The sequence below is a fragment of the Dermacentor silvarum genome, chromosome 4 (genome assembly GCF_013339745.2).
Source record: "Dermacentor silvarum isolate Dsil-2018 chromosome 4, BIME_Dsil_1.4, whole genome shotgun sequence".
NCBI classification, from domain to species: Eukaryota; Metazoa; Arthropoda; class Arachnida; order Ixodida; family Ixodidae; genus Dermacentor; species Dermacentor silvarum.
In genome coordinates this window covers 17,285,585-17,305,692 of record NC_051157.2, presented here as the reverse complement: position 1 = coordinate 17,305,692, position 20,108 = coordinate 17,285,585, and the positions used below count along the sequence as shown (strand labels likewise).

Genomic DNA, 20,108 nt, shown 5'->3' with positions numbered 1-20,108 from the left:
AATGATCTATGATTTCCCTATAGGACACCAGCCTATCTCTGCCCTACCGACGGGGTGCGAATGCGTCCATGTTGGTGTTGGTGACGTCGTCTCGGTCTGGGAAACCTCGAGCCGCATCGTGCGCATTCGCATTGCCTGGAAGGCCAGAGCGAGCCGGTGCCCAGATTATTTGCATTCCCGCGACTCGGTCTCCGTGAAAATCAGCCTGGAGGATTTTTTGCGCCTTTGACGAGATGCGTCCTTTAGTGTAATTTAATATGGTGGTCTTGGAATCACTTATTTTATATTTGGAAGAAGTTGTCACTGCTAGTGCAATGGCCACCTCTTCTCCTACCTCTGGCATGGTTGTTAGGACTGCGCTTGACGCAATTGCATATCCTTGATTATTGACTACTGCCACTGCCATGGCATCTTGTTGTTCGTAGTTGGCTGCGTTTACATAGAGCACGTCTTTAGAATTTTCAATCCTTCTTCCTAATGCTTTGGCTCTTTCTTTTCTTCGTTTTTTGTTGTGCGAAGGATGCATGCATATGTTTGGGTAATGGATGGATATATAGGTGTCTCCTAATATCCGCTGGTATATCTGTTTTGACGTCAGTTCTAGTTTCGTAGTTGATGCGCAGTGATTCTAGAATAGTATGTCTTTTGGAGAGCCTCTCCATCTGGGCAGTTCTGTGCGCTTCTATCAATTCTTCTAGGGTGTTATGGAGTCCCAGTGCTTCGAAACTTTCGTTCGAAGTGGAGACCGGGATCCCCAGAGCTTGTTTGGAGGCTTTCCTGATCATGACGTTGATTCTTTTTTTCTTCAGTTTTAAGGTCTAAGAATGGCGCTACGTAGACAATCTGGCTGAGAACTAAGGCTTCAAATAGTCTGATCAAGTTATTTTGTTTCATACCATGGTGTTTATTTGCTATGCGCGAAATAAGACGCGTTGTCTGATATGTACTGTTTTCTAACTGTCTGATGGTTTCAATATTGTAGCCGTTGTTCTGAATCCGCATACCGAGGATCTTTATACTTGTAACCAGCGGTATGGGTTGTCCTTGGTTTGCGAAGAGCTGTATATTGGGGACTTCAGTTTTCTTTTTCCCTCTTGATGTTGGCTGGTACAGCAAGAGATCGGATTTCTGTGGGGAGCATCCCAGACTTCTCGACCCAACGTATGCTTCCACCACATCAATCGCCTTTTGCAGTGTGCCCTGAATATGGCCATCACTGCCTCCCGCTATCCATAGCGTAATATCATCGGCGTATAGACTACGATTTAGGTCTTCAATGTTTTTAAGTATTTCTGGGAGGCCTACCATGGCGACGTTGAAGAGGAAAGGCAAGAGGACAGAGCCTTGCAGCGTACCTCTGCTTCCCATCTCTATCTAGCTCATCCGACTCGACTCCTCCTATTGATAAGATTGCTCTTCTGTCAGATAGAAAGTCTTTGATATATTTGTACGTCTTACGCCCAACTCCTAATTTTTCCAGGTTTTCCAATATTGCTTCGTGTTTCACACTGTCGAAGGCCTTGGTTAGGTCTAGTCCCAGTGTGGCCCTGGTGTCCATTGATGCTTAATTCTCAGCATTATGTCTTGCGTCAATAACTTCGGGTGGAAGCCGACCACTGTGTGTGGAAAGCTTTCTCTGTTCTCCACGTACTTGTTCAATCTATCGAGGACCACGTGTTCCATCAGTTTCCCAATGCAAGAGGTCAGCGATATTGGTCTGAGGTTTTCAAGCTGTAGTTTTTTGACTGGCTTTGGGATCATTACGATTTTTGCCGTTTTCCACTGTTTTGGGATTTGGCCTCCTTCCCAGCAGATGGTCATGTATTTTGTGAGAGCTTTAATAGACTGATCATCCAGTTTATGAAGCATCTTGTTGGTAACTCCGTCTGGGCCCGGGGCAGATTTTGTGCGGAGGTTTTGAATAGCCCCTCGTACCTCTGCAACAATAAAAGGACAATCGAGTGCTTCGTTGTATGCCCCTGCGTATGTCTTGAGATTTTCTTTGGGATTGGATCCTATGCATTTGTCTTGGATTTCTTAAATTAAATCCATGTCTGTACCAGGGTGATTATGTATTATCTTCCTTAGGTTGTGCTTTTGTGTCATCCTGCTCTTATCTGGATCAATTAGATGTCTAAGAATATTCCATGTTTTGGCGAGACCAATCTGTAGATCCATTTCTTCGCACATGCTGTACCAGTTTTGTCTGGTTAGTTGATTCTTGTAATTTTCCACGTCCTGATTTAGCCTTGTGATGCATCTTCGTAAATTGCGGTTTAGCTTTTGCTTGCTCTATCATCTTTGCAGGCCTTGCTTCACTTCCTGCCTGTGTAGGAGCTTGGCGTCGGCCTGCTTTATCTCTGCTTCCTCGGGTATTGTCTTAGTTGCCTGGTCGACACATTTGTGCAGCTGTTCAACCCAGGATTCAATATGTTCAATGTCCTTTGGGTTTCTGCTGTTTTCTTGGGATTCATGTTCAGCCTTTATTTTCCTGAATTAATTCCATTCAGTGATTCTAATTTGGTTGCCTTCTCTGGGCTTGGTTGTTCCTGCAACTAGTGTGGTGGCCACTATGTAATGGTCACTTCCTGGGTTTCCTGTAGATTTAGCCATCCCGCATCAGCTTTAGTGTTTTTACAAATATCAAATCTGCTGTTGTGTCTGTACACACGCTGTTCCCCAGCCTGGTGGGTTGTGCCGTGTCGGTTATCAGGGTAAGACCCTCCTGCCATAGGTGTCTTCCCTTCACCGTTTCCAACTTGTAGCCCCAGGCGGGGTGGCGTGCATTGAAATCTCCCGTTAGTAATTGAAGTTTTTTTTGCTGTATCTAGTGCATTCCGGAAAAGATTCGCGAAGCTATATTTTTTCTTTGGATTACTGTATATGTTTAGTACAAAGAGGCTGTTCTTGTTTCCGTGTTTTGCCAATATAATTACAATGAAAACGTGGTCGATGGATTCTATGCCTATATCATGTCGGATGACCGGAAGATTGCGTCGGGCCAGTGTTGCAACGACAGGCTTGTGTTAGTTCCATCCATATTGGCCAGGTCTCCTTGACAGAATGTTTTATATCCCGATAATTTGGCAGTCCATCCGGTTTCTTGTAGGCAGATTGCGTCAGGCACTGTTCCCATAACTTTATTATCTGCAAACTGTTGCAGGTTTCCTAGTTTCCTACGAAACCTGCGACAGTTCCATTGCCATATTGTGCAATTATTAGTAGCCATGGCGATGTTATTGGCTATCCTTCATCGTCCTGTTTACGTCAGCTGCGGTTGGCCTAGAGTACGGTTTTTGGGTCTTAATGGGACCGACTTGTCCCCCCATGCCTTCCGTATGTGTAGCATTTTCTAATACAGCATGTCTGGCATTAATATTGCCCATGTATTTGCCCATCATTCTTTTTATGCTTGCATTTATCCTTTCACTAATGGAGTTACTAAGAATTTCTAGCTTGCAATCCGTCTCCTCTTGTCATGTTATTAAGAACATGGTTACATGGAGGAAATTGAGAATTGGTTGTTGTCACGCAAGTCGGTGATGAAGTGCCAGTACATGAATAGTCGAACCTTGAACTGTGGCCACCAGAAGCAATACAGCATAGGCTCGACAAATACATTGGCTACAACACCACGCAAATAATAAAGTGATTGTTTGCAATTATGTTTGTTTTGCACATCCATATGTTCCAAAGCAACGCAGTGGTTAAGACATACTATAGTGGCAAACTCCGGTTTGTGACCACCTGGGATTCTGCCTTTGAGCCATACGAAGTACCAATGCACAAGCATTCTTGCACTCTGCGTCAAATGAAAATGGCTGGGAATCTAACCCATAACCTCGCGCTTGCACAAGTAGAGGCCCATAGCCACTGAGTCACAGTGGCAGGCCAGTTTCAACTGTATTTCATATACCCCCCCATTGTACAATAACTAGATGGCAGTTGCAGCTGGGGGCCCAATTTAATAATACCAATTACACTTACGAACTACACGTTCTACACTCTTAGCTCTCCAACAAGTGACTGAGCAAATGTAAACCAGAACCAAGTCAGACAGTAAAGTGATTTATTAACAATGCAGCACGATTTGTTCAATGACTTATGAACACCTAAATTTGAAGATGACACACTAAAAAAGAAAGAAAAACAAGAGTTCTCTGCCACAATAAAAGTAGCACACAATTTGTAAAGTCCATCACTTCTGCTTTGAAGTCTTTAATGCTTCCATTAGCTTGTCTTGAAATTTGCCTACAACGCTTTCAGCAGTACTCCTTGTGACATTGTTAGAATGATTAGATGAGTTAGAACTGGACAATTTGGAAGGCTCCTCCACTCCGTGCGGGGTGGAGTTCAAGTCCAGCTCTTTCAGCACCTGGCTGAAGGAGTCAACCTTGCTTTCAATAAACTGCAGGTCAGATGCGGCAACCGAGTCAGGGTTCTCGTATGCTGCCATCCTTAATGCAGCTCGTGTCTTCTTCAATTCTGCTAGTTTTTTCTCAAGATTTCGTCTGAATGCTGCCATGTCCTCCATGTCCTGGGAGCTGCCGCTGTCTGTGACATCTTCAGTCCTACTTTTCTGCACATATTCAGAAGGGTCAACTCTGTCTTGCGAGTTGCTGACATCAGTTATCTTGCTCAGAAACATAGAAGACTCATCATTGTAGCTGAGGTGCCAATTATCACTCTCGTTGGCTCCATTTGCGAACACGGGTTGATCAGACAGAGTACAACAACTTGCCACCTTACTCTCCAGCTCGCTTCTCAAATTCTCTGATGGATGCTGCAGTATTCCAAGAATGTCTGGAACATTGTGCAAGTGATACAACTGGACACTGTCGAAATAAAAAACACCGTCGCTCAGAGAAACCTCAAGGTGAAGCTCTGGGTCACACTTTTTTTCCAGCAAAGGCCCAACAAGACTGATACCCTTTTTGGAAAGCCTTTTTGAAACCTCGTCATCTTTCCAGCCCAAAAGCTTTGAGATACCCATAGAAGACATGTAACGTCCCCCATTCCACATGATCACGTCGGCAGTGTGACCCTCAGAGAAAGTCCACGTTTCTATAGAACTTCCAGCTGTAATTTCTTCTTTCACCATTGTGCTCACTGCCAGGTCTTCACAAATCAAAACCTCACTAAGAGAGTACTCCATGTTGCCATCAGACATCACTAGCTCTACAGCAAAGGTGTCCTGCTCTTTGCTCACGAGAGAGCAGCTACACTCTCCCATCTGTACTAGCTCCAAGAAGCGTTCCTTAGCTTTAGATGGCCACACCTGTTCGTTTTTCGGCTTTACACCTGCAAGTGAAGCCCTAATTGCCTGTGCAGGAAGTTCAAGGAAGTCGGATCGGAGCCTCCTGATGTCAGCAACTTTCACAGGCATTATCGTGCCGTAGTCAATGTAGGACACAAACACTTCATGAAGTCGAACACTTTGAACAACAGCCCGATGCCAGAGTGGCTGTCCATTGTTTGTGTACAGAGCAGCACAAACGAAGCCTGGCTTCAAATTAGTGAAACTCACAGAGTAAAAATCAGCAGGTGCGCTGGAGTAAAATGCATCTAGCTCAGTCATTAAGTCCGTTAGTCGACTGAGTGCACCATCTTCTGTTATTAAAATGTAAAACTCGGATGGAGAGAACACTTCCCCTATAGCAACAGAAAATGTCCAGCAGCGGGGTAGTTCTTGTACCGGATAAGCACACATGACTACAGAAGAGTCAGACTCATCAGCATCGAAGAGCGGCATAGATGGCCCGACATTATGTATCGGGTTTTGCAGATCCTCTTTGAGCATTTGTATGGTGCGTGTCCCATCACCATGGCTTTTGACAACTGTGCCGGGAAGTGCATACAGTATGTTGCGAATGAAGTCGCTTGTGCATTGGCCGTGAGTTTTGATGTGATGATGCTCACCAAAACGTCTTTCATACAAGTCTAGCAGCTCTGAAACTTTGAGGCCTTGAGGAATTTTGAGCAGAATTGACAACAACCCACATCGGAGATCATCAGGCAGGGCTGGAGCATCATTTTGCTTTTCCTTTTGGTCACTCTTATAAAGCATTACTTTGAACCTCCCTCCAGAGTCTGGCATAATGCACACTGAAGAGACTGAAGATAAAATATCTGGCAACATTTCAAGAGGGTGCTTATTCTGCTTAAAGTAAGCACTGCTGCCCATTATTTTCTCACACATTTTCATTAGCACTTCAATGTCAAGGCCAGTGGGATACTCCTCCAAAAGGCTCCTCACGCGAGTCGCAAAACCTTGTGGAATGTCAGCAGTTAAATCAACAGTTGATGTTCCCTTGCTCATCATCTCGGGTGCAACTTGTGTTTGGTTGTCAGCAAACTCTGGGCCAACAGTTCCTTGTGTGAACTCGTATTCATCTTGAACAGCACTTGCCTGTATGCTCGTAGATCTTGGCTCGTATGCAGCGGCACTGGGATTGAGTCTGCTGCTCATAGCCTGCTCACTTGGTTCACCATTATAAGCAATGACTTCTTCCTCCAGTGGAGCTACGAATGGATGACACAGCAAAGGCCTCAGGATAGGCTGACCGGGGGGAATGCTGGCACCTTGCACAGGCAAAGTCTGTGGATACACAGGCTGAAGCATGCTGCTGGTAACACAATTCTGCGCAGTCCACTGCTGAACAAGGCTGTTATAAGACACATAACTTATATTTCTCTGTACAGAAGCTGATTGGCTGCCTGAAGCTTGGCCTGAAGAGTCGTCACTATGCTCACACTGAGCTATGTTTGCAACTTCTTGATAGTTTTCATTGTGAGAAACCGACAGAGGTTTACAAAGACCCGGCTCATTTTGGACACATTGGGGGGAATGATTGAGTGCATCAACTTCAACATGGTGTTTCGTGTCCTCATGGATGGGATAGCTTGTTGTAGTGCTGTTGTAAAGACTAGAATTTCTGAGTAATGAATAGTGGAGCCTTGACACGCCCCTGCGTTGAGCTGTGTCAGTTGAGGTTATTGAAGTAGATGCAGTTTCATTGTGATAATCTGGAGAGCTCGGAGGCTTGGTGCGAGAATCTGGAGGTTCACAGAACTTCTGTGACGGCATGACTGTCGCTGAGTGGTCTCTTCCACCAAAGGAGCGGCCACCTCCTCGGCCCCTATACGTGCCCCTTGGCACATACCTCCCTCGTACTGGTGGTTTGTGCATTACATGCCGGACTTTAGCTTTTGTTGTGCTTGGCTTTTGCTGCTTGACCATTCGGTCAATGTGTTGGACTGCCTGCTTTACTCTAGCCTGTATTACATCCTCTCCTGCATGGCTGCGCGTGACAGTAACAGTGTCAGAGATTTTGTTAAGAAACTGACGAACATTTGCGCAACCAAATTTTTGACATGGCACAGGACGGCATTCAAGAGATTTGTACTCCTTTTCAAATTCAGAAATTGTCATGGGTCCTTTATGTGCAATTAGAATTGAACTGATAAGCACTTTCTCTGCTTCCAGATCTTCGGCCATTTTCTTTTAGCAAAAGCAAATAATTGCACAGTTTAGAATGAAACAATTGAAGAAGACACTAATCTTAGAATGGTTAGAACATATTAAGTGCTAAACAACATAAAGTCCTGCTTTGTGGAGTGGCAGGCTAGTTAAACAGAGGCATCAGCGGATGCAGCTGAAGGCACAGCAGTTGACACTAGTGAAGTTGACTTTGGGCATGACGCTGACATTGGCTTGCTGGACGGGTGAGTGCACCTTGATCTGGCGAAGATGGGTGTCCCGGCCGTTCTGGTGATTCGATAGTACAGCAATTTGCACAAAGAAGGTTCGCACAGGGTGGCCAGCTGCGTCACGTGTAGCAATGTGAACCCAGCCGGTGGGCTCCGTCAAGTCTACAGCCTCCAACTCCTGCAGGTCGTGGAAACTGCTGCCCACACGCACGGAAATCCTGCATGTTGAAGAAAAGGCAAATGACAATTCTTCACACTGGTCCTTGTGCTGGTCAAGTGCATTCATCTTACAGTTAGAGAACAACTAACAAGTACAATAGGAGCTATAGTTCGATACAAGTCAAGAGAAATGTGGCTTTTCCCCCGTCAAAGGACCCCCTTCCAGCCAATAGTGTCGCTGCATGAACGTGACGTCGCGGCCGACCGCCTTGCACCTACGAGGAGTGCTGTTGGAGCCAGGTCTCTCTGAGTGCCACCGCACGCATAAGTAGTTCCGAAGGACGCATTTATTTTGAGCGAAAATAAAATCTTAGCTCAAATTCTTTATTTGCCTGTTACTACACATGAGGTGAAAGGGCTTATTTAAATAGTCAATTGGAGCAGTGAGTTGAATTCCAGTAAACTGCAGCGGCAGCCGTTTCCCGATGGCGCCGAGCGGTGACACAGAAGACGAAATGCCAGAGCGATTGTTGTTACCAAGTGTGTTAAAAACACTGCTCGCAACACACAAACGAGGCTTCTCACGGAATTCACCTTGCGATATGACTGAACGGCACTAAAGTCAGCTTGAGAGAGCACGATCTCGCTGATGATGTCGATGGGTAGATGCGAACAGCGGAGGCGGCCATTTTGATAAAAGTAAGCACCGGAAGAACGAATTTTTTTTTTTCGCGACCGCGGCGCGACAGAAACGCGACGTTGCGTCACGTTCACACAGTGACACTATTGGCTGGAAGGCGGTCCTTTGACAGGGAAAAGCCGCATTTCTCTTGACTTGTATCGGACTATAGTATTTCATTTTCCGTAATCCAGTTCACCAGAGCGCTGAAACAATGCAGCATCGAGTGGCATGTTGGGGCATTTTTTGCATGAACAAACTTCAGTGAATGCCACGATAAGTCCGAAAGTTTCACTACGAAATGATTTTATGTTTTGTTTGATGATAAAACTCTTGGTAGCTAACGAGAAAATTCTCACTGCTGAATCTGATGCGTAGTGTAAGGAAAGCTCTTTAGATGTGGACAGTGCACCTTGCAGAAAGGGCTGATAGTGTACTCTGGTGCAAAATGATGCCATGAGGTGGCTCTCCGATGATGGGTTTGTCACGAGAGGTGGCAATACTTTATGAAAAATGTGCTCTGCTCTGGCATAATTTTCTAACAAATTGCACACAGCCGCTCAGCAGAAACACTTGCGTTCATGTGCACAATGCTCAATGGAAGGTAGAACGAATTGCACACAGCCGCTCAGCGAACACTTGCGTTCATGTGCACGATGCTCAATGGAAGGTAGAACGCTGCCCTTGCTCTACTGCCATGTCTACTGAGTGGAGAATGACAATGCATTCACTTGGCTTGTCATTTTGCAGCCAAGTTGACTGCACGTCGCTTGCATGCCAGGGAGGGCGTTGGTGAAAAATGCAATACCAAGCAGTTGCACTGCTTTTTTACTGGATGAAACTGCAATCAATAATCTCTTCAAAAGCAGCGCGAAAGGACAATATTTGGAGGCACTCACAACGGCATTTGTTGCACTGTGTCCACAATTAAAGATGTGAATTTCAAACCATGATGCAATGACGTCTGGCATGTCATGTCTCACTGTTCGGCACCACCACAGACAACACATACTTGCCATTTAGTCAAGAGGCAACAGCAGACAGTATACCAAAATGTATTATCAAACTGCATGAATAAAATGCGACCTCTGTTCAAAATCTGAGTGTGAATAAGCCAGCAGTTTAGCCAGAAGACTCGTACACACCTGCAACCCTTGGTATGGTATCAATGAACAATCTGCAAATTTAAAGGGACACTAAAGCAAAACAATAAATCAACTTAGACTGATAAAGTATGCTTCGAAAACCTTGCTGTCGTTAATTACACTGCAATAGGTCAATAATTAAAAGATAGAATGAAGCTCAAAGCAAAAAATTTTTTTTTAAATTTCTTGCGGAAACCTCAACGTCAGCACTGCAGTGTGACATCACGACTTCTAATGTAATTTGTCGTATTTGGGCCACGTTGCCTCAGTAAAAGCTCGCAAAACTTGCCATATTCAGTCTTGGGCTCCATTAGAAGACAATGTAGTCATACTTTACCGCTAAAGAATTAACTGGGACCTAGAAGACGCTGTCAAAATCCATGACGTCACGGTGAGCTGCTGCGGGAATGTCAAGGTGGCGTCGCCATTCGCCTTCTGTGTTTTTCGTTTCTTTCTGGCTTACCAAGCGGCTTCTTGCGGTAAGAGTGGTGTTTTCGGTATTGTGGAAGGGTAATCTACTGATACAGACGAAATCATTTTTCCCTTTAACGTGTAAAATGTTCCTTTTTATTTTTTTCTTTCAATTTTTACTCCACAAGAAAGAGGTTTTGGAGTTCCATAGAAATGAAATGGCCACTAAGGTCTACCAGATGTGTCCCTGTCCTTGCTGGAGAAACAAAACACGGTTCAGTAGTGAACAGTTCGCATCATACAGGTCAACTTCACTCTACTACCATTCTTCTTGCTGTCTACCAAGCTCATGATAACTAATGTCAATGACTAGAAAACTGCAGGGCAGCAAACAGCATGGGGGCATGTCATTTATTTATTTTATTTATTAGATGATACTGCCAGCTGCTGCTTGGCAGCCAAAGCTGGGGTGGTAGATAAAAAAGACAAGTGGCATTTTCATGAAGCAAAATAATGTGAAATACAATTCAAACACACCAAGAGTAAACAAACATGCAAAGGTATGAGTACGCAACTGTGCAGGACAATAGTGCCGATGACTAATACGGGTCATAATACAGACTGGTGTCACACGGCGCACTTATAATCGCGATCAAGCCTTGGTTGATTCCTTGGTCGTGATTGGCTCCATCGCACAAGCTGCGCGAGGGAGCCAATCGCAGTTGAGAATTTCTATCCAATCAAAAGTGGTCGTGTGACACCGGTATAAGGATGAGTGTTGAATAAAACAAGCAATAAAGGATAAGATATAGCGAGACCAACGGAATGGCAAACTAAAATTTATTTTGGAAGCTATTTACAGTTTTAACACCTCTAGAAAAACTTGCGCAAAACACGAACATACCCTCATTATACCCCAGGCTAGAACAAATGCTTACCAGTTTTCATTTTTCTCACGGAAACCTCAACGTCAGCACTGCAGTGTGACATGACGACTTCTAACGTAATTTGTCGTATTTGGGCCACGTTGCCTCAGTAAAAGCTCGCGAAAATTGTCATATTCAGTCTTGGGCTCCATTAGAAGACAATGTAGTCATACTTTACCGCTAAAGAACTGTCTTTGAAATACATATCTTGAAAAGGAAGCACTTATTTTACAATCGGTACAAAAAATAAAAGCAAAAGAAAATCAAGCACTTCTCTCATAAATGACAAACAGCAGATAGGAAAGAGTCGACTGAGTACCTATTCGTTACTTCTTTTGGAAGCATGTTCAATTCTGTTGAAAAAATGAAAACTAGTAAGCATTTGTTCTATCCTGGGGTATAATGAGGGTATGTTCGTGTTTTGCGCAAGTTTTTCTAGAGGTGTTAAACTGTAAATAGCTTCCAAAATACATTTTAGTTTGCCATTCCGTTGACTATTGTATAAAGCATCTTGAGACAGTATACCTTATGACATTTCTGCAGTGTTGGTTGGACCAGTCCGTGAACGGAGATCAGATATTGACACGTCTTTCATGGGTATTAAAAATGAACCTGAGTGCTCTTCTTTGTACTTTTTCAAATTTATCTATATTAGCCTTTGCGTGTGAGTCCCAAACATCACAATATACGAGTAAAGGATTAATGGGTGATGTATAACCAACCAGTTTTGTTTTACATGTGTAGTGCTTCAGATGATGACGAAGCAGCCAGAGTCGTTTTGATGCCGACCAAACTATGCCATTTGATGTGTGCACTCCATTTTAAATCACGGGCTATTTCAAGTCCCATATATTTAGACACATCAGCAGGCTTGATGTCAGCGTTGATAACATTGTACACATGCAATAGTGGGTAAATATTTTTTCTTGTTAGTCATTTGGGAGCACTTGGAAATGTTTAGACTTATCTTCCAGACGTGGCACTAGCTAAAAATTGATAGAAAATTAGTTAAGGTTAATTTGTCGCAACAAACTGAACAGTATGATAGACGACACAGTCGTCCATGAAGAATTTGCATTGTACAGGAGTGTCAAAGGTGAGAATATTTAGATACACACGAAATCATTATTTTCTTCTACTTGTTCTTTTTGACCCAGGTGCTTTGCACTGATGCACTGCTTCAGTGTTTCATTGATTCTGGTTGGATGGGTGCATGCACCTCATGCATGGCTTATCTCGAGAAACAATCTTGCGAACGATGGTGCGACAGTATCGGGCTTCAAAATCAGTACATACTGTTGATTGTATCAGAAATCATGCAGCAAGAGTGAAGGTTATAAATTTTTGTATTTTACATCAAATTTGGGATCCTTCAGTTTCTGTAAGGCATACAACAGAAGATCATAAGCAGAAAGTAAACAAAGAGAAGCCAAATATTAACATATTGCTACACGCGTGTGGTATTTGGTTGTTTGAACGAGGCGCGTGGGCGCCATCCCTCGAGAAAAGAAGAGGAAGAAGGAGCTGGGCTCGCGCTGTGAATCTAACCGGTCAGCGCTGCAACCACTGTTGTAAATACAACCTGTAAATAGTTGCTAGTCTTACTGACTCGTCCTTTGCGTAACAATATGTTTGAATTTGCCATACACAGCAGCTTTGTTTTTTAATGTATGCAGATTAAACCTCATAGCTTCTTATACATATTTTAGTCAGTCTAATGAAATGTACAGCTAGTATCAAGTGTTGGCAGCATGCCGGTTCAACAAGAAAGCCAAATTTCAGACAAGTTTTAACTTGCAGCTGGTAAAACAGCACCTGTCTTGTGTACTTCTCTGTCGTGTGTTCCCATTATTTTTGCACTGCTTTTACTATGAACATACAACAGTATGTTGGTCGCATACGCTAGTACAGACATAAAATCTGAAAGACAGCCTCCATGCCGAGGCTCAGAAAATATTCACCTCAAAAAACTTTTGACGTAGATTGTAGTCTTAATAAAAAAAAAAAAAAATACAAAGTACTGTGTTACAATGAGTACATGCACATAATGAACTTTTGTCTATTATGCTGAAATGTGCACAGAAAGTCTTCCATTGTCATGCCAGCATTATTTCAAATGACAACTATAAGCTAGCTCTGGTAATAAAAAGAAATGCGAACATGTCCCTCGATCGTGCGCATAATAAAACCAATTAGTCGCAAATCATCCGCCTCAACTTCTGAAGCGTTGTGACATCAGGCATTACGAAACCATGAAAGGTGTTACCTCTGGTGTTACAGCTGTTCTTCGCTTTTGTAAAGTCCCATGCTGTGCTAACAATGCCTGCAGGCACAGTGCCTAGAAATAAGGAACGCGTACCTGTTAGGTGTGTAGCTCTCGTCGAGTTTATAGTCGGCGTAAATGCATATCCCTTGAATAGTCGTCTTGCGGCGAAACTGGATGTTGACTAGGTGCGGCTGAGGTCCATCGGACTGCCAGTACGTGTCGAGGCAGTTGTCACGCAGCTGATCAACACCGAATCCTGCGAAAACAACTAAAATCATGCGAAACGCTTCATAACGCCAAGGCTGCTGACATTCACCCGACCGCAAGTTTCCAGGGCACCAGGGACGCGAGAGAACAGTGAACAGTGAACGCACACGAACGCGCCCGCACGCTCACTCTCGAAGCCGTGAGGAAGTTTCTTCACAGCCCTGTGCACCGGAAACATTTAGTCGCGTGCAGCAAACTTCGAAATCAGTACATACTGTTGTGGCTTACCCGGCTTACAAGATGACAACGACCACACAGCTTGCGCTCCCACTTCCCTGACTTTGCCTTCCCGTTCCAAGCTCAAAGAATCGCGGACATAGCCAGTGTTCATGGCAATACGGGAATCAGACTGAGCGAAATACTCGCACGCACCTACGAACAGTTGAGAAATAAAAATGAGCTAATTTATGAGCGTGCGCACTCAAAATGTAAGCGTCGTGATAGAGTTTAAGTACGAAGACATTTACGTGACGTGCGAGGGGAGGCCTTGCCTGCAGGAGAGCCGCCCTTTCTGTTGCACCGACAACGTTGTTATCACCGTTATCTTGAAACTGGCACAGTTAATTAGGTAGAAGAGCTCATGCAAGCCCGCAGCTGCTACCTACGAAATAATACTACGAAGCAGCAAATCGACAGCGTCGACAGCACCTATGGCGGCAGCGGCCACAAAACCTCGAAACGTGAAACCACTCGCGCGCTATGTTACCGTATTAGTGATGATGATAATAACACAGAACACATATATAAACTTATAATAATGGTTAGTTTACGTGTCGCCCATGTTGTACAGTCGCGCATGGCAGAGAGTTTCTTACTAAATTTTGTAGGAAATTATGGCGCATGGCTTCCTAAGTAAAGACGTCGCTCTCGGAAGCCATGACCAGGCTTTCAATCTCTACCATGGCCTCCGAAATTGGTTAAGACTCATGCGACTCAAGAATAATCTACGAAAGAGGTTACACCAAGGAACGGCATCACGGCGACTTTTTTTTTCCCCAACTCATGAATGTTTTTCCCTCTGCTCGAGCGTTTCAACTACTATCTCTTTACTGCTTGCTGAAATGTCTCGCACATCCAGCGCCCAAGGTAAATCGACCTTGCAGCGCCTCAGCCATGTCATCCTCGAAGTTGGGGAACCTCCGTAGGATGCACCTTTTCGGCTGGTGCTTGCAGCGAAGCATGCGCGTTGTAATGTCTAGATAAGGCTGATTTTATTATCTGGACCACCTCGGAGATTGAGCCCCAGAAAAGAACAGATAGTACTCCCACTGCTGCTGTCCTGCTGCTGTGTGTAGGCAATTGTCTGAAAGACCAACGTCTGTGTCAAGGACAGCTTCAAGAAAAGGCTGAAGATGTCACTTGGGCTTACTATACATCTCCTTGTTCTTATTGGCAAATGACCCTTTAGTGTATGACAAGGTTCAACAGTGGTAAATTTTGTAGGACGAAGCTTCGTAGTCGTGACTCGTGAATATAATCTTCGTCAGCCCCTGCGCACCCGGAGGCTTGCACAGTACAAACGTTTTCTTTTTTTTTTTTTTTCGCGCATTCTTGCGAGCTTGAAAGTCAGAATCGCAGTCATTTGATTTGCCAGCCCCTGCAATCGAAGTGTGATTGCATTGCCATAAACTCCCAATACTAATGCCGCTGGGCTAACTTTCGACAGAGAGTGAACTTTATTAAGAACCAGCAGTTTAGTCGACTGGGCCTAGGCCTCCCATGATGGGACGTCGAGGTCTTGCCTGCTTCGGAGGCCTGTTAGGTAGCCCAGAGTTGGTCGTCGAGATGGAAGCTGCGCAGGGCGGCGTGCAATCTCGATGAGAGGGTCACGGGATTACAGTCCCGGTATTGATGTTTGCACTCCCAGAGCATGTGGGGGAGTGTTGCAGATTAGTCTTACAGATCTTGCACTTGTGGCTTGGGTAGCGTGTGAGGGAGGGGTATGTATGGGTCTGTAACAGGCAAAGGGTGGTTGCTTGTGCTGTCACTTTAACATACGCTGCAGAGGATGAAGGCAAAAGCGTGCGCGCTCACGAGACATTACTCGACATTCTAATTCAATGCGTTACTTCCTACTTTCTTCCACTGAAGGTCATGGGTTCAAGTACCTCAAGTCATGATATTTAATTGTTGGTGGCATCATGAATTTTCCGGACAGCCAGGTTTTGAACCCATGAGCTATCCAAAACTTGTATAAAGACCAGCCAAGACCTTCAGAGCATGGTGGCCACTACAGGAGACTACCTTTTTTTTAGTGACATGGCCAACTCTAATAATGGAGTCTAGCACATATTTTCTTGAAAGATAGGAACTTTTTATGCATAAAATGTCATCCCATGCTTGCAACATAGTAGGGACCTAGTTCAAAGGCACCCCACAACTGCTCTTGAAGTATTGGGGATCTTGAAAGAGCACGCTGTTTGAATCGTGACACGAGTCGCCACAAGCTCTGGTCATCCCATGCCAAAGAAGTGCACCAAAATTGTAACACACGAGCACTTCTGCGGCCAGGAATCTAACCAAAAACCTTGTGCTCAGAAACGGAACACCACAGCCACAAAGCCAGTGTCAGGTTAAGGGTTTTAACCATCTGCTTTAGGACGAGGTATAAGCAATTGAGTTCGATAAATTTTCACTCACTGGGGTATAACATGCACCTGATACTCAGTATTTCTACATACTGCAGTTGGGACTCAAATTTGCAACACAGGCTACATCAAGTCATACACTGGCAGCCATACACTGCTCATACGAGCTGCACTGGCTACTTCTGCAGCAACTACCTTTGCAATTCCAAAGAGAACAGACTAAAAGCGGTGTGTTCACGGTCATTTATTCAAATGTGCTTAGACTGTTTCAAGCACAGGGGGCTCATAGCCCTCTGGTCTATCCACTTTCACGCCTTCTTCGCCTTTGGCGGCAGATGCAGCTGCACCACCTTTGCCAGAACCTTCTCCGTGCAGTTCCAGGAGCTTGCCCACTGTAAATAAAGCAAGCAAATATCAGATAATGAAAATGCAATGCACTGGACAAACCTGAACACAAATTATGCTACACAATAAGAAATACACTAAATATTCTGCAAAGGGCATAGAATGATTTTCTAGTAGTCGGCAGAATTTCTTGCAAGACTGCATGGAGAAACAACTGGTGCCACCCCCTAGCAAGTTCCCTAATGGGTGCTGTGTGCCATCTTGAGAATGTTAGTACGCACATTCCTACAAAAGTTTTATATGGAACTCTAATGCTTATTTCTACAAGAGTTACAGTATGGTGAATCATCCAGAATCTGCGAAAGCCCAGAACATCGCTCGCCACATGGAAATACCAAGGCCAAATTCAAGGCAAGTCGGGGGGGGGGGGGGGGGGGGGGGGGGGGGTACGCGGTTTATGAACCGGAACCAGCTCTCTATCCGCCGCGTCAAGGACCGACTCGCCACGACTCGCACAGACTTTGCCTTTATTCCTGGAGGGCTAACGAGTGTGTTTGCAGCCGCTTGACGTCTGCATTAACCGTCCTTTCAAAATGGAATTTCGCCAATGCTACTCGGAATGGATGGCTGGAGGCCATCATGAGAAGACCCTACGGGACGGCTGAAGTGGGCATCACTCCAACAAGTGTGTGCGTGGATTTTGAGTGCATGGCGTGCTGTGTCATTGGAAACAGTTGCAAAAAGCTTCAAGGCGACTGGAATTTCGAACAGCATGGACGGTACTCAGGATGATCCGTCTCTGGGGGGATGGATACGCCGAGGCAAGCTCTTCCGAGGGCGAGGACAGCGATAGCGACATGGAATCGTAATAAAAACATCCCTGGCATGTCATTTGTGACTATCTTGCACACTTCTACTGCTGCGGAAACAGTATAGACCTTTGGCGAGCTGCCGTCGGCCTGATTCGTGTAAGGGCCGCACCAAGCAAAAATTTCGAAAAAAAAAAAAGTGCGGCCCTTACACGAGTATATACGGCTGCGGTGGTGGCTTCGATTAATGCCGTTTCTAACCTGCGGTTATCGCAAAAAGTCAGGCAATCGGATGGCAAAGGTTTTTGCGTCCGAAATTTTAGATGTTTTTTACATCAACTCTACGAGATACGAGGCGGTGCCGTGAAGGCGTCCGAATAATCGGTCGTTGGCTGTATGAGGGTTTTCAAGGCTTGTCTCAAACCTTGCTTGGCTTAAGGGGGGACCTGGGTCTTGGATAAAACACTTGTTATTAACTCTAGACACATGAATTTTCAGGAAATATTCAACCTTGTTTGCTGATTACAAATATGCAGTTAGTTTTTTTCCAAGTCAAACCGAAAAGTTTCAATAATTTATGTGTTATAAATTTGGGATGTGACTTGCAAAAAACGTACTGCACCAAGAGAGCTAAAATAAGCAGGTATCTTCCTGAATATTAATGAGTTCAAGGTCGCATTTTAATGTTTATATCTATTGTAGCTGAAGTTATGAAATTCTAGAGTTGCAGCTTTGCAAATGCGAATTTTCGTCTACAAGATATCAAAATGTTGCCGTGTCCTAAAACACTATATCATAGCTTTTGTGCACTCGCAGACTCCCTAGCATTCAGGCAAAAAAGAAATCCCGAGGATTAACGAGTACCAGCGACACAGTGCTGCTCCAAAAATTTTAGTCTTGGAATGAGAAAATGCAAAAAATTACGGAATGCAACAATGGCATTTTATGCTACAAAACCAGGTGTTTTCTTCTGAAGCAGCATTGAAGACTTGTTTTGGCAGTAAAGCAAGCTGCAAAGATGCTCTTTCAACGAAGACTAAATGCAAACATTTTTGTGTAAGGGCTGCACCTCTAAGTTTGGACCTAATTATTTCGTAAAAAGTACTGGTGTGTGCGTGCACCCCGTTCGAACATGTGCACACCTGCCTTGTAAGCCCAGCAGCGAAGCAGTAACCGCCACACAGGACCGATGTGGCAAATGTTTTGCTTGTGTACAGGCTGCACCCATGAAATTTGGGCCAAAATTTAAGAAAAATTTGCGGTCCTTAAGCGAGAATATATGGTAGAATAAACATGTGCCTAAGTAACTTATTTGGCGGCAACAAGAACAAACATACAAACAAGTTACAAGGCTGTGTACTTACGTTCAAATTTAGGCTTCTTGAGGACCTTCACCTTGCGGATGAGCACATCATGCAGTGGGTTAGATATGTTGGCAGCTCTTCCTCGATGTCCTTGCCAATGCTTCCAGGAATGCTGTTGATTAAGAAAAAAAGCAGGCAGTGATGCCAAATACATACAGTAAGACTCCCTTAACTCAGAAATGCAAGACACTTTGATAAAGAAAATTGAGATAAGCAGTTTTCAAGATAAGCCAAACCATGAAAACGCCCTCTGACCGGTCATAGACCATATGGAATCTTGCAGAAATAGCGATGGTAATATTTATGAAAGTGCTGATGCACTGTCTGTACATCAACACTGGAGAGGTCCACGTCTATGGGCAACAGCATAAGTGGCACTGTGCCAAGACGCCATGCTCGGCAAATAGTCGAGACGGTTGATCCTAATGATATATTTTAAGCCAGTCATCCGAGTATTGCATTTTCAGCAATCTAAAAAGCTGGTGCTGCTTTCTGCATCGTAATGAATTCTGGACAATTTAACTTAAAAAAAAAGAAGAAATGCTGCGGCTTAGCTCAGCTAACCCTAGATATGCAAAGCGAAAGCTTAGTTTAGCTGGTTAAGTCTTGGTTTTACTTGATTAACCTTGATTTAGCTGTAATTATTATACTTAGGCATACACTCATCGATATAAGCCAGCTATAAATTATAAGCTGACAAGTCCAAGTGTTTTGCGAGCCTAACAGCTAGCTCTTCCCCAGTCTCTGATGCTAGCTTTACGTGCTTGGCATTCCGGACCCTCTCCAGTGAAGCCGTTCGAAAGACGCATCAGATGCCGCTTGCGGCGGTCAGACCACAGAGAAGAAGAAACGTTGCCATGATGACGATGATGATGTGTGGTGTTTTATAGCGCAAGGGCCAGTTATGGCCAAAGAGCGCCATGCCAGTGTTTGTGAGTTTGCAGTGGAGCGATGAATTCTGAGAAGTAGATGAGGCGTGGCTGTAAAGGGGCCTAAAAATAATCGCTGTAAAGTGCGTAAATATATGTGTACCAAGATCATGGCAATGACTAATGAGGTGTATATGAAATGAAGAGTGCATTGAGAAAGAATGACAATACTTAAAATATTTAAGATGCAGTAATTGGCAAGAAGCACTACTGCCTAAACAGAGCCCTTGAACCACAGGGGCCCGCCTGGAGGCATGTGCTATAAAAACGATTATCACAGCGGCATCCTCTGGAGAGAGGGTGGGCTACGAACTTATTGGGCTAATAACATGCTGGACCACATCGTTCAGAAATCGACTGACTGCTTTGGCATTAAAAAGCGGTTCTTCAAGAAACAATGGGATGAAGAGGACATATCGGTACGTGGGGAAATAATTCTCTCTGTTTCGGCCTTCCTGACACTCCACGAGAACATGGGAGGACGGTCCAGCCTCTCATAATCTACCACAG

At 44.4% G+C, this 20,108-nt stretch overlaps 3 protein-coding genes across 7 annotated transcripts in view; all 3 read right to left on the bottom strand.

The window, feature by feature from the left end:
• The window catches only part of LOC119449541 (anaphase-promoting complex subunit 10), an 80,391-nt gene that overhangs the window by 2,760 nt on the left and 57,523 nt on the right, over window positions 1-20,108 (bottom strand). The window contains exons 1-4 of one of the 4 annotated variants that reach the window (XM_037712727.2): window positions 14,055-14,267; window positions 13,792-13,935; window positions 13,390-13,552; window positions 7,736-7,928 (exon numbers count right to left, since the gene is read on the bottom strand). In XM_037712727.2, the coding sequence (XP_037568655.2) occupies window positions 7,736-7,928; window positions 13,390-13,552; window positions 13,792-13,894 (459 nt within the window). In that variant the 5' untranslated portion in view covers window positions 13,895-13,935; window positions 14,055-14,267. Of the gene's footprint in view, window positions 1-7,735; window positions 7,929-13,389; window positions 13,553-13,791; window positions 13,936-14,030; window positions 14,268-20,108 lie in introns of those variants that run through there. The other 3 variants (XM_049665291.1, XM_037712726.2, XM_049665292.1) reach the window with 3 other exon arrangements.
• Window positions 4,053-7,646, bottom strand: LOC119449540 (uncharacterized). The gene has a single exon (XM_037712725.2). It carries the CDS (start codon window positions 7,496-7,498, stop codon window positions 4,199-4,201), a length of 3,300 nt encoding a protein of 1,099 aa, XP_037568653.1. The 5' UTR covers window positions 7,499-7,646; the 3' UTR covers window positions 4,053-4,198.
• Window positions 16,380-20,108, bottom strand: part of LOC119449536 (40S ribosomal protein S3a) — an 81,891-nt gene continuing 78,162 nt past the window's right edge. The window contains exon 8 of one of the 2 annotated variants that reach the window (XM_037712721.2): window positions 16,380-16,500. In XM_037712721.2, the coding sequence (XP_037568649.2) occupies window positions 16,410-16,500 (91 nt within the window). In that variant the 3' untranslated portion in view covers window positions 16,380-16,409. Of the gene's footprint in view, window positions 16,544-20,108 lie in introns of both variants that reach the window. The other variant, XM_049665290.1, reaches the window with a different exon arrangement.

Bases quoted from the DNA above. Each gene is read 5' to 3' on its own strand.
- LOC119449540 (XM_037712725.2), bottom strand. From the start codon at position 7,498: ATGGCCGAAGATCTGGAAGCAGAGAAAGTGCTTATCAGTTCAATTCTA.